Here is a 13,262-nt window from a genome sequence, read left to right on the forward strand (position 1 = left end):
CTTAAAAACTTCCTTATACAAGGAAGAAGCTTGAGTGAATAAGAAGATCATGTGAAATGGTGATTTGTGTAACAGATCTGGGCTCAGCTGAATTTCTGTGCTGAAGAGAAACAAATGGACTCTGAGTTATTCTAATAACTGATGGTTCAGTACTAAAGAAACAGTAGCACACTTTCACCAGTTTTAAATTACTTCAAAATCAAAGCTTTATGAATAAGAAAGTTTAAAAGCTTTATTAGGTAAATATGTTTCCTAGTGCCTCATGATTTGGGAAAAAACAAAACAAAACACTTCTGTCAAGTATTGCATATGGGCGGTGTGATCCCTAAATACTTGTTTTCTGAGCTGAGTTGTTTTGTTCTGTGCTGAAAGTAATAGCAATTTGACTAGTTCTTGCCTTGAGTTGAAGGTCACTGTCACCACAGTTCCACCAGAGGTTCCATAATTGCATAAGCTTTTCTTATGCATCTCAATGCACAGTGAAATGATCTGGCTCAAACCAATGCTGCTAAAGGTAACTTTTTAAATGTATTCTGTATTAAGGAGTGCTCATGCAGCTCTCTCAAAAGACTTCAGGAGCCCATGTGCAAGATCAGCCTTGTGCCTTTAAGAATCTTGGTACAGGATGGGAACTGTCAATCAGAATTTCAAAGAAAAATTCTGAGACTATAAACTGTATTTGTTGTCGAAATGTGAATAAAGTTTCCTTAAATATACCCAAGTTGTCTGTAAAACTGTCAATCTGCCTAGTTCAAAGCTATTGTAAAAGTCGCACAGTGCTCAGGGAAGGCGGTGCAGAGGAGATGGAGCTGTAAAACCTCGATTTGCGTTGATTCTCTGCTGTGGTTGAGCTGTTACCGAGCTGGATGGTTTTAAGCTAGTTCAGGCTTGTCACTAGGAGCTGCAGTAATTTTTCCTGGTTGAGTGTAGATGCAGCTTGTATACAGTGAATAAAGCAGTTTTACTTGTATGAGAAACAGTTTGTTGAGTTTCTGAGTTACATTACCTAGTTTAAAAATTACCTAGTAAAAAAAATTAGGGATGTACTGGATTCTGCATATTGAGGAAAAAATGGGTAGTACTTTTTTATCTTGCAATATTTAAATTATTTGTGAATCTCAGAAGAATCTAAGTATATGGAAAGCCCATAGAATCCTACTAGTTACTAAATTAACTTTGTGTAAACAGTCTTATGGATTCTTTTAAAGTCAAAGTACATCTCAAATTACAATGAAATAATGAACACTTTGTGTGGGGAAAAAAAAGTCCATTGCCAACTTGAAAATACCTTAATCTTACCTCTTAGCGACCCCCAGTTAGAAATTGGTGTTTACTTTTTAACCAATTGATATTATATAGAACTCTTTAATTGTTGTCTTTTCTTTAAATTGTTAATTCTTTAAATTTAAAACATGGTGTTTGAATTCATTGCTCCCTAAACAGTTTCATTAAGGTGGTACTCTTGTAGATTTATGTAATCCTAAATTTGTTAGGAAAGTAAGTGTATGTATGCAATTAAAAAAAAAATTGCACTTTTTACCTCGACCTTGAATCTTTATTCTTAAGAATGTCGATACATTGAGAGGCTGTGATGAAGACGATGAATGAAGCAGTAATTCGATTATTGTGTCTGTGTACAGTTACTCACAGTTCTTATAATTTAAATGCAGCGCTCTTTAGTATATAGCTGCCTTTACTCTGATCATTAAAGCTGATCACTTCACTTTTCCATTTCACTTGCTTTAGTCAACACAAACTGATTTGCTACTTTCTTCACATACTGTGTAATGTGGGCAGGTTCTTACGTTGTGACAAAAGGGACTTTGCCTACCTGAAGCTTACTGTGGAGCTGTATTCTGCAGAGATTGGCTCTTGTACTCTGATATAGTAGCAAAATTTAAAAAAAAAAATAGTTGGTGAGCTGCTTCCCTCCAAAAAACGGAAAAAGCTGATATGAATCTTTTTCTTCAGAGAAATGAGGAATGTCATCTTCAAGGGTTGTTTCTGTGGCTGTGCAGCATAAGCAGTACCCAAAGAACTAAGCCTAGCTAGCCTATGATGCTGGTTCAAAACTCTGCAGAGATGAAAGCCACAGCCAGTACCTGTTTTGACTTATCAATATCAGCATTCCACCTTTATTTATTTAAATCAAATAAGTGAATAAAGCAGGTTAACTTCTGCTCAGAATTGAGAATTAGAAAATATAGAAAGGTTTTGTTCTTTGGAAGACTTCCATTTGCACTTTCCAGAAGACTGAAAACAAATTATCTACAGGTGAATGTGGAATGGAACAGACCTATGAGGAAGTGGGATACGACACCATACTCTAGAAATACAATATGAATTAGCAAACAGATTTTTGAAATTTTGCTGTCCTCGATTATAGGTGCTCCTTCTAGTTAGCACTGCTGTGGAAAACTACGGAAAATTATTGGATTTAATGGTTTGAAGTAGCTTGAAAGTGATTTATGAAGTATTGTGTTCTTCACTGCTTTTAATCAACCAGAGTAGTGTTTGCTTTTGTGGATGTAAATCCATTTCTAAAGTTGTTTGCTTGACAGAGTACTGACTAGTACCCAATTGCTCAATTGTTAAGTGAGGCTTAGGTCTGCATGTGCACATAAGACACTGCAGCTGTGGAGAGCACTATAGATTTGTTGTCCCTGACTCTTCAGATATCTTGATATTTTACCAGTTACAAATATGAATTCTTTCCTGGGAAAGAAATTTAATACTTCAAGGCCCTGCTTTTCTTGTAGGTGTGTCTGTCTTCTCAGGGCTTAACAAAATTGCCACATGAAGCTGTTTTTTGTATTTAGTCTCTGCTGTTTCTGGCTGTGTGATGGTTACCTGCTGTCTGCTCTGTCTCGAATGTTGACTTTCTGCTGCTTCTAGGATCTGTCCAATTCACCTGACATTAAATAATGCAAATCCAGCTGTTCAGAGAGTACAGTGCTGCTTTCCCTGCACAAGAAAATTCCACAGATAGTTTGAAAGACGAGTCAGTAGCCAGATTGGCATTTTGAGTGGTACTTTTGTAACTTTTTGTATGAAATTGGAATTTCTGGCAAATACATACTCTTGTTAGAAATTACGCACCAGATATAAGAGGACCTTGGCAATGGGACCTATGACAGGGAAAGTAAATTTTATCCTCGGTTGCTGTGGGATGAGAGTTGTCAGCAGCTTGAGGGAGATGATCCCTCTGGTCTATTTGACACTGTTGAGACCACACCTGGAATCTAGTTTTGGACTCTCCAGTTTAAGAGAGATATGGAGCTATGGGATGAGAGTGCAGTAAAGAACCACTGAGATAATTGAAGAACTTGTGAATCTAACATGAGAGGAGGGAAAAGGCTGCAGGTGCAGGGACTGTTCAGCCTAGAGAAGAAAACATATTCAGGTGGGAAGATCTCATCAATGTGTATAAATATCTGTCTGAACATCAGAAAATATTTTGAGTGCAAAATCAATGTGATTTTGATGCATCTTTGCAAACAGTTACAGAAACTGAAGCAGTGTCTTCTATGCTGAAGTATCACAATGGACTCAGCCCATAACATTTTTAGTCAGTTTGTTAAGTGATACTTTCTAACTACACATATCTTTTTCAGATAAGTAGAACATGTGGTAGGACTTTAACTTTCAAATGTTTTACATGGTTCTAATTACTCATTTTGTTGCTATTACGTAAAGTTTTTTCTAAAAGATTGTAAGGAAGCATTCTCTGCCAGTTTAAATAATATGGAGAAGGGTGATATTTTAAATGGTTCTTTAATCTTTTTAATGATGAGCAAGTAATTGCCCTTAACAATTTTAGGGAGAATTAACTGAAATAGTTGCCATATTTCTCTGTAGGTTTATAATAATGCTAAACTGTTGTTAGTTGTGTACAAAGTTAAGATAGAACTGCTTCATAAGTGTGCTCTGTTCAATGAAAGGCATCAAGGAAGACACAAGTTGTTGTCCATGAATGATTAGGAGAATAGTCCTTAACTATTCATGATCAAAAATGGTTCAATATTATTGTCTAGACATAACTGTAATAAGCCCTACTACATAAAATTTTAACCTTATTCCAGATGTGTTTATAATTCTAGCTGTGGCTTTAATTTGACTACAGTCTTGGCTAAGATACTAGATAATTTTGGCATTATTACTTGCATCAATTCTTGACATAATACTTGCCACATGTTATGGGGGCCGTTGTTAAGGTCTGTTAAAGCTTCCACCAAGAAAACACATAGTATAATTTATCTTGATTTTAAACCAGTGATCATTAATGTTCAACGCCACCTAAAGGTTTTTCAGTTTGTGTAATACTGTTAGGAGTGCTTTCAAGAGTAACTGAATTTTCACTTTACTTGATGTTGTGATTCCTTGACATTGATTGATACGATGATTACCTCCCTATCTAAGGAGTTTTATAGAGGTATCATTGTAGAGGAACACATTTAGCGTGACTATATTAAAGCATTATCTTCAGCTTCAATCTAGTTAGTGATAAACTTCTGCACTACTAATTGAGGTGACTGGAGTTAATGTAATTAAATGTATAAAGTGTATACTGTTGGTTGAATATTTTTTTTGTCATTGTTGTTTCAAGCCTCTTAAAAATATTAGGGAGTGTAAAATTCCTGTCCATCATGATTAAGACCTTCAATTTTGTGAGGAAACCAAAGAGTCCTTTTTACAACATAACTGCAGAAATCCTGATGCAAACTCAAAAATAGGTGAAAGGATTAATTTTTTTCCATAGGTTAAACTCAGGCATATATGTTTTTATTTTTACAACCACTGAAAACGTCTAATTTACTAGAGAAATTTAAAATGTAGCATGGGAAAACCAAGTAATTTGATCTAACACATTTGTTGATTTTACAAGTCCTGCAACCTGCAGCACATCCAGTCAGTGACTCAATTTTTGTGGCAATTCTGGGTAGGTGTGTTGTGTATGTGTATTCGCCTTTTTTGTCTTACAGGTTTTAGTTATGTGTCAGACATATAAAAGCACTACTTGTTTCTTTTATTAAATAATTTAAATGAATTCTGTTTTATATTGAGTTTTACATTTTTCTCTGAACAATGATGTGATGTTGCAGGTAAGCAGTTCAAAATTTTGAATGCTAACAAAAGCAGTGCCAGCCTTATTCAAAGCACACAGAATCATAACTAGAGCATCTACTTGATGGACTTCACAGAGACTAAAGAAATACTAGAAATAGTTGGGTTTTTTTGGAATGTTGTTCCGGTCCTAACATCTTAAAGAGTAAGTGAAATAGAAAAATTATCAAAGATATAGAATAAAGCAGTGGGTTGTCTGGGAGAAGCCCTCTATTGTTGGAAGATTTGAAGGAGCGGAGCAATGATTACAGGATAAAGGCATATCATGTCGTGTTTTATGCCTCTTGTTATAGAAGCTCAAAAAATATTAATAAAGTTTGAAAGGTGACAGATTTCAAATAGATAAAACAAGATCATTTTTGTGTGTACTTTAGATTGTTGAGCTCAAAAACACCTTTATGAAAGGGATGGAAGGTTTTTGGGGTTTTTTTTAAGTTATTTTCAAAAGGAAAGAAACAAAACAACAGAACCCAACAACTCCCACCCAGAGACATTATTGTACCTTCTCCACAATTAAATACTCATTGAGTCTGGTCTAATATTAAGCAAAAAGAAGTCAAAGATACCTATCCTGAAATTACAGCAAAACCCCAGCATTTCAGCGCCAGTGAAAGAAGAATATTTCAGCTGGGGATTTGCAGTATCTTGCTTTTGGACAGGCATGGTGGTGTGATGGTTCTGTGACTACAGCAACTCATCAACTCTTCAGCTAGTCACTTTCACATTGCGCATTGAGATTCTTAATTGAAAACATTTCTACAAAGTAGAAGACATCTAAAAATGTATGGAAAAAATATTTTTAGCAAATATTTGCGTTGTTTTATTTTCATGGACTAGTTAATTTTCCTGTTCTTTTTTATATAAAATTACTTGCATCATTATGCAAACTCTTGTTACTTCTAAAGCTTCTTGGTTGAGTTTAAATGAGTTTAAACAAGATGATTCTATGAAATTAAGAGAGCTTTTTTTAATGTAAAGTTGTTCATTATAAAGCAGCACAGACTGAATTTGACAAGTTACTGAAAATATGTTGAAATATGTAGAGAAGTCTCAACTTTTATCGTTTTAGGTTGCCAGCTTAGCCACACGTGGGGATTGTAAGAAATTCTTTTTTTACTTTGTGGGTTCAGTATGTATGGTAACTTTTGTTTGAATATTGAGGAGCAGCTGAGTGTTTAAGCAGAAAATCCAAATCCATTCCTCTTGATGAAAATACTGGTAACTGTGATTTTTCCAGATAAAAACCCGGTGGTTTGTGAGTTATGTTTTTCATTTTAAGATGCATCCTGTATAAAATATCTGACTAATTCAATTGTAGAGTTCATGCAGTGTTTGATGTTGTGTTGTTTCTGAAAAGGACCAGGCAAGCTGACAACTCTTTTTTTTTTGTTTTATTTTGCCAGGATGATAGGGAAGAAATTTTTTACATTTGTTAGCATAGTTTGTAACTATATAGCTTGACTGTGATCCTGTGAGGCTTTGCACTGCCTTAAAGGGCCTCTTAAAACTTGCCCTCACTAAAAACTCTTCTCAATGCCAGTATGCCTGAATAGGTAACTTTAATCTTTCTCACTGTGGTGTAATTTCACCCTCACTCTCCAGTCATTGTCAGGGTTTAAACTTTCTTTTAAAAATAGTAAAGTCTTCATTTATTCTGCAAATCATGAGATTTATGGTTGCTATACTTCTAATAGAGAAGAATGAAAAATTGCAGTTTCCGTTAAGTTCAGTTTTCTAGAAAGTATGTTAATTCAGAGATGAAGATTTGCTTTCATATAAATTCAGTAATTTGATAGTAAATTGTGGATATGATCAGTGTAAAATACTCTACAATTTTTAGGCTGAATAATTGTCTTCATATGCTCATGTATTTAAAGGCATCTTCTCTGTAGTGATTGGCAATTACTGATTGAGTTTCACCTGTTGTATCCTGCAAATGCATCCAGAATCTTGAACAGCTCACAGCCACACAGAGGCTACACTGTAAAATAAAGTAATTTAAAAAGCACTGCATTCTGTTGAAACTATGATCATTTTGGTTGGCGAAATGATAGATATTGTACAAACCACAACATTATATAGGCAGCTATTCATGGTGGCTGTTCCTTCATGTCTCGTGGTAGTAAATAGAATCCTAGAACAGTTTGAGTTGGAAGGGAGCTTTCAAAGGCTGTTGAGTCCGACCTACCTGCCGTGGGCAGGGACGTCTTGCACCAAACCGTGTTGCTCAGAGCTCCATCTGGCCTGGCCAGGACATTTGCAGGGATGGCAGCACTAGAATAGAAAGTTGTAGTCAAGTTGGACTTACATAATTACACTTGGAAAAGGGTGATGGCAAGGGTTTGTTTTTTTTTTTTAACTATGCTCCTGTATGAGTAAGATACTTTGAAAACTTACCCTATAAATATTGTGGAATGTAGGATGGTACTTTTCTTTTGATTCTTTTAATGTGTAAAGCATCTGCTGCATGTGAGAAATGTGTAAGCATCTTGGGGTAATGTTCTGCCTGTAGGATTAGGTTTGTGAACTAGTCTTTGTATAAACAACATGCAGTTACTTATATCGTTTTAACATTGATGAAGACCAGTGATTTTTATTTACTTTACCACATCTGTGTTGCTTAACACTTAAAATGCAAAATTGAGTTAATTTTCTATAATGTTTCATGATGGCAGCTAAGGATATTGTTTGCAGCAGTCAGCAACTGTGTGGGAGACTTGAGAAAATACAACTTCGGCTTTTCCCTCTTGGCATGAAATTATTATAGCTAGGGAAAAAATAGATTTTAATTTATTAATAAATAATGCAAAACTGCAATACACACTTGGGAAATTCTTGTCTTAAAAGTCTGTTGAAGATAACAACCTTTGCCTTCATACTTCTGTTAATTTCCACTTCTGCTACTTCAGATGTTAAGCACTTGGGAGTTATGACTGGACTTCCCTAAATATCTGATTTTTAAAAACTAAACTTGGTACAAAGTTGTTTTGACTAAAACAATGTTTTAAGGGGGTTGTCTTTTTCTTCCCTTCTTTTTATTTTTTTAATGTTTTGCATGTACTTTTCTTCAACATAATGTCCCGGAGTTCACTTCTCAAGTGTGGATTTGTCTGAGGTAGATGGATCCTCCCGGCTGTGTGCCTCCCATCATTTTTCAAATGTTCAGATATTTCATTAGCACAATGAAATCCCCATATTGCTACCCTGAGGAAATAGTTTCCTAGCTGCTCTAGTCAATTCTCTATCTCTGATCAGTCTTCATAAGAAAAACTGGGAAAATACTATTTTTGCATATCCAAAGATTATTAGCAAGAAGTAACAAGTAGCTGTGTGTCAGCAGTTCTGCACTCTAGTGCCCTGGAATTACTTCTGAGTTAGGGTACCACTCTTAGGCAAAGACTCCCTGCCTGCCTGTGTGTGACAGTTGCATTGTTGTTCTTCATTTGTTTGTTTGAGTGATTGTTTTTTTTCCCCCATAAATCCCCGCTGAGAGATAACATACCACTTGATGTTGAGTTGTTTCTATTTTTTTAATTACCATAGTAGGATGGGAGACACTTTCTGAGAGGTAGGAAACTAAATTTGAAAGGGGCAATGGCTTGTATTGCTTTTTCCAATTAAGATAATATGTGATGAAAGTCTCATTTGATGGAGCCCAGTCACCCACAATGCAGAGCACATCAGCTGCTTTTGGGAGTTAGCTGCCAGCAGAAAATTGTCAGCAATAATTTGGAGCTAGATTAAAATGTTTGGGTTGGTTGAATATGGCATTTTTAACTTCTCTGGCTCAGATGCTGAGTTTGGGTGGAGATTTCAGTTTATCAGGAAAAGAAACTTTGCCTGTCTTTGCAGTGTCAGGTTCTTGCTGCCCCTGGAGCCACTTTTATGGTTACCTAAAGAAGAGAGCTATCTTAACAAAACCACTGTTCTTAAATAAGTGCTAAAGATCTGATAGAATTAAATCTGGCCAGGGACATCAAGGGCAACAAAAGGAGCTTCTATAGGAATGTCAGAATAGAAAAATTGTGAGCCCTCTCTGGAAGAAATGGGAGACCTGTTTACCCAGAACATGGAGGTATTCAGTGTCTTTTTCACCTCAGTCTTCACCAGCAAGTATTCCAGCCAGACTGCCCAAGTCCCAAAAGGGAAGAGGCAGGGACTGGGAGAATAAAGAACTCCCCACTCAAGAAGATCAGGTCCAAGAAGAGCTAAGGAACCTGAAGGTGCACAAGTCTATGGGACTGGATGAGAGGCATCCCCACAGATCTTCAGGAAAGTGGCTGAGCCACCATCCATCATATTTGAGAAGTTGTGACAGTCCAGTGAAGTTCCTACTGAAACATAAACCCATTTTTTAAAAAGGGAAATAAGGAAGACTCTGGAAGTACAGGCCAGTCAGTCTTACCTTCAACAAAGGTCATGGAGCAAATTGTCCTGGAAGCTATGTTAATGCAATTGGGAAATAAGAAGTTCTGCTTGATCAGCCTGGAAAAGAGAATGCTCCAAAGAGACCTTCCAGTACCTAAAGGTGGCCTAAAGAGCCGGAGAGGGACTTTTTACAAGGGCATGTAATGCTAGGACAAGGAGAATGGCTTTAAATGGAAAGATGCATAGTTGAAATCATTCTGAATTCCTTTGCATAGCTCCAGCAGAAATGGGCCATATATGTTCTTTACATAGGACTGATTCCTTAAGTAGGTAGAAGAAGGTTCTAGGTTGCCTGTCCTAAAAAAACACAACACTTTTTTTCTAAGTTGGTAGTAGTTCTTGCAGCTAAAAAAGTTTGAAATTTTTGATATGAAATCTACTGAGAATAAAACACCTGTTGAGGTGTAAGGGTACGGTATTGCTTTGTCTTGGCAAAATATATAGGGATATGTTGAAGTCCTAAGTTTGTGCTCACTGCTTGTTTTGTTGGGTTGTTGTTCTTTTTTTTTTTTTAATTAAGGATATATTAAAATGTTTTTTATTAAAGCAGGTTGTATTCCCATAACAGAAGATTTGGGGCTTTTAAAAAAAAATAACACCCTTGTATCCATGAGACTATCTATAAATTATCTTCACACTTTTTCTGGAGTGACAGCTTACTTTTAATTGTTAATAAACAAAAACTTCCCTGCATTTCATGATATGAATGAAATGCAAGGTGCGGGGCAGGGGGAATGTGGAAATACCAGATGTTTCTTCTGCTGCAACCCTTAGTTCTGTCCTATCGTGTACCTGTCTCAAGTGCTAATACTGCATATTTGCATGGGCCTAAAATTGTTTGGTTTGATTTTTTTTTTTTTTTAATTAAAACAGGCAACAACAGAGAGACCTTTTATACAGAAACTATTTCGACCAACTGCTTCGGGAGGACAGTTGCATACTTTGGGAGACCTGCTAAAAGATGTGTGTCCAAGTGCTGTCACCCCTGAAGGTACTGCAGAAATAATTTTTTCTCCAATAAGATAAATCTTCTTCTGTTGATTTATTGGGAGCTTTTTGTTGTTTTGTTTTGTTTTGTTTTTAATATGAGTATTTTGGAGGTAGAAATAAATGTCAGTACCAGAATTCCAGATTTCATTCATTCATGGCTCTTTGGTGTGCCCTGCATTATCTGCATGGTTTCAAGAGGGTAAGATTGAGTCCTTAGTCACTCCTGAAAAATTAATCTCTAGAAGTTTTATTCTAAAATTCCTGTGCTCTTTTGCTGTTATGATGGTGATAGTAAAAATGGTCACGTTATTTTCTGCACTTAAAAAAAACTTTTTTGAAAGTATCAGCAGATTTTTGTTAACTTTAATTTTGTATTCCAAGATCTTTTTATGTGTAAAACTTCAAAACTGATAGAAATTGAAGATGTTTTCAGGATGCTTTTATCTGTTCTTGAAGTCCAACATTTTAAAATGTATCAGTAAGAGATTTTCACAAGTATAAAACATTTTGTATATTTGTATGTTTGTATAATTTGTATGATTACAAATTAGTTTTGTGTGACCAATTAATGTAGCATATTATTTCACACAATAGCATTTGATGATCTGTACTTATTCAGGAAATAGGCTTTTCTGGATGCAGTTTTAGTATTGAAGCTTACAAGTACTGGAAGTGTGATACATGTTTCGGGGGGATAAATATAAGTTATGTACTCTGCAAATTAAGATCAAAATTATTTAATACAAAAGGTTTTTAATTTGTTCCTGCTGTTGTCTTACCAGTACTCGTAAATGAGGAACTTATGAGAAATGCGTGATATTCTAGAGAAGATCTTAGCACAGAATTTACTGATGTAGTATCAGCATCTTTTGACAGTGAAGCACTAAATTGGAAATCACTATAAAATTCTGTGAGGTTTTGTTGTACACAGAAGTTGGCTTGATTCATAATTAAATTGATTTCTCCCAGTATCAGGATCTTAGAAATTCACTGAAATATCAAACTTTTTTAACCCTTGTTTAATTCTTTCTAACACACGAGAACAATTTCCAAAAGTAACCGATGGTAAGAAAAATATGGAGTATTGCTAACCATGTGTCCATTTTTCATAAAGCTATTTTAAATTTTGGAGCATTATTTTAAGTAATGCTTTCCACTAACTGTCCAAAAGATAAAGGGAGATACCAACAGATACATGAATATTAGCACCATCGAGTTTAACCCTCTTTAAGTATTTAACTGTCAGCATCATACAGACCCTACTGAGAAGGTACAGAGTGAATTTAAAAAAATCTGTGAGAAGGATAGATGCATTTTAACTTGAAAGGCAGTCAAGCACAAATTAAATGAAGGAAACTCAAAAGCATTTATGCACAAGTTATTGCAGGATTTAAGGGATGACAATTTTTATGTAGATTTGCCAAAGCTGCAGATGGTGAATGTGCTTGTTAACTGCTCTTATTGAAAGTGTGTATGTAATACAATTCTATCTGAATACCAGTGGTGATGCTTCCCATCAGTAGTCCTTTTTCAGAGGCTGACAAAAGCACCAACCTTTCACAGCAGGACAGAAATATGCTCTGCTAATTGCTTGCTTCATTTTTTTAAAAAAAGCTTAAAAAACTTACATTTACTCAACTTGGGAAAAAAAAAGTTGGAAGGAGAGCAGCTAAAGCAGGTACTATACTTACACATACGACGAGAGATGCGAAATTTGGTGGGTTTTGGAGTGTTGGAATATGCTTGTCTGTTTCTGTATACATCTGCTTAAATTTGGCCCAATTTTTACTGAGAAACTTGCAAACTTAGGAGTTTAATAGATCTGGTCCCTCACATGGGTGTGAGCTATCCAGTACTCAGCACATTTTCTCCTGTGACACAGCTTTGTATTGTAGTGTCATTCAGTTGTTCCTCTTGTATTGTGAGTGTTCTGCCCTTGTGGTGTGCTGGAAAACTAGGGAAACTGAGATAAATGCAGATAATAATGTGGGCTTCTGAGGAGATGTGGGGGTAGACTGATACACAGAGCCAGTGGAGGGGGGTGAGAGTCTGACTGAACAAGTAATTTGGAAGAAAATGACAGATCTGGGAATCATTAAATGTGATGGGGAGAGTGACTATAAACAATGTGGCAGAATGAAAGAGATTGGGGCAAAAGCCAAAACCTGACATAATAAATGCGAACACCTGGACAGAGTAAGTGGGGTAGGAGATGATAAAAAGATGAGGGAGAAAAAAGAAGTGTATTGCTTGTGGAGCATGCACAGAGATTGTGCAAGGCATCTGTGAAAGAATGGTGAGTAGATATCCTGCTGGCCAGGTGATTCAGAGAAGGGATTTGGAGAAGCAAATTGAATCAGAAGTTGAAAAGGAAGGTAGTTTGTGCTGGCAGAATGACAAGCTGCAGATGAAGAGGTGGAGCTGGGGTTTGTCAGATAAAAGACTGAGGAAAACCTCAGGGTTTGGTGTGCTGCAGGCAGGAATATAAAGCAGAAATTTAGGTGTGGCAACATTGAAATAAAAAAAGGAAGAAGCAGAATTAGAACAAAGCAGAGGGATGATAGAGGAAGGAAGGCTGAGGCATAAAGGAAGCTGACCTGAAAAGATGGGTGCCCATGACAGCAGTGGTTCTTAGTGCTAAGGATCATGGACCGGGAAGGACAGTGCTGGTTTAGGTTTGACTGCTAGAGGTCATCATACTCTGTTCACTGATTATTCAG

General features: G+C 36.1%; 1 protein-coding gene across 1 annotated transcript in view; it reads left to right on the top strand.

Annotated features, from left to right (window-relative positions):
- ATG5 (autophagy related 5) overlaps positions 1 to 13,262 on the top strand; it is a 71,607-nt gene that overhangs the window by 36,135 nt on the left and 22,210 nt on the right. Inside the window, exon 7 of the mRNA XM_040059473.2 lies at positions 10,426 to 10,543. Within this exon, the coding sequence (XP_039915407.1) occupies positions 10,426 to 10,543 (118 nt within the window). The remainder of the gene's footprint in view (positions 1 to 10,425; positions 10,544 to 13,262) is intronic.

Source organism: Hirundo rustica, chromosome 3 (assembly GCF_015227805.2).
Source record: "Hirundo rustica isolate bHirRus1 chromosome 3, bHirRus1.pri.v3, whole genome shotgun sequence".
NCBI classification, from domain to species: Eukaryota; Metazoa; Chordata; class Aves; order Passeriformes; family Hirundinidae; genus Hirundo; species Hirundo rustica.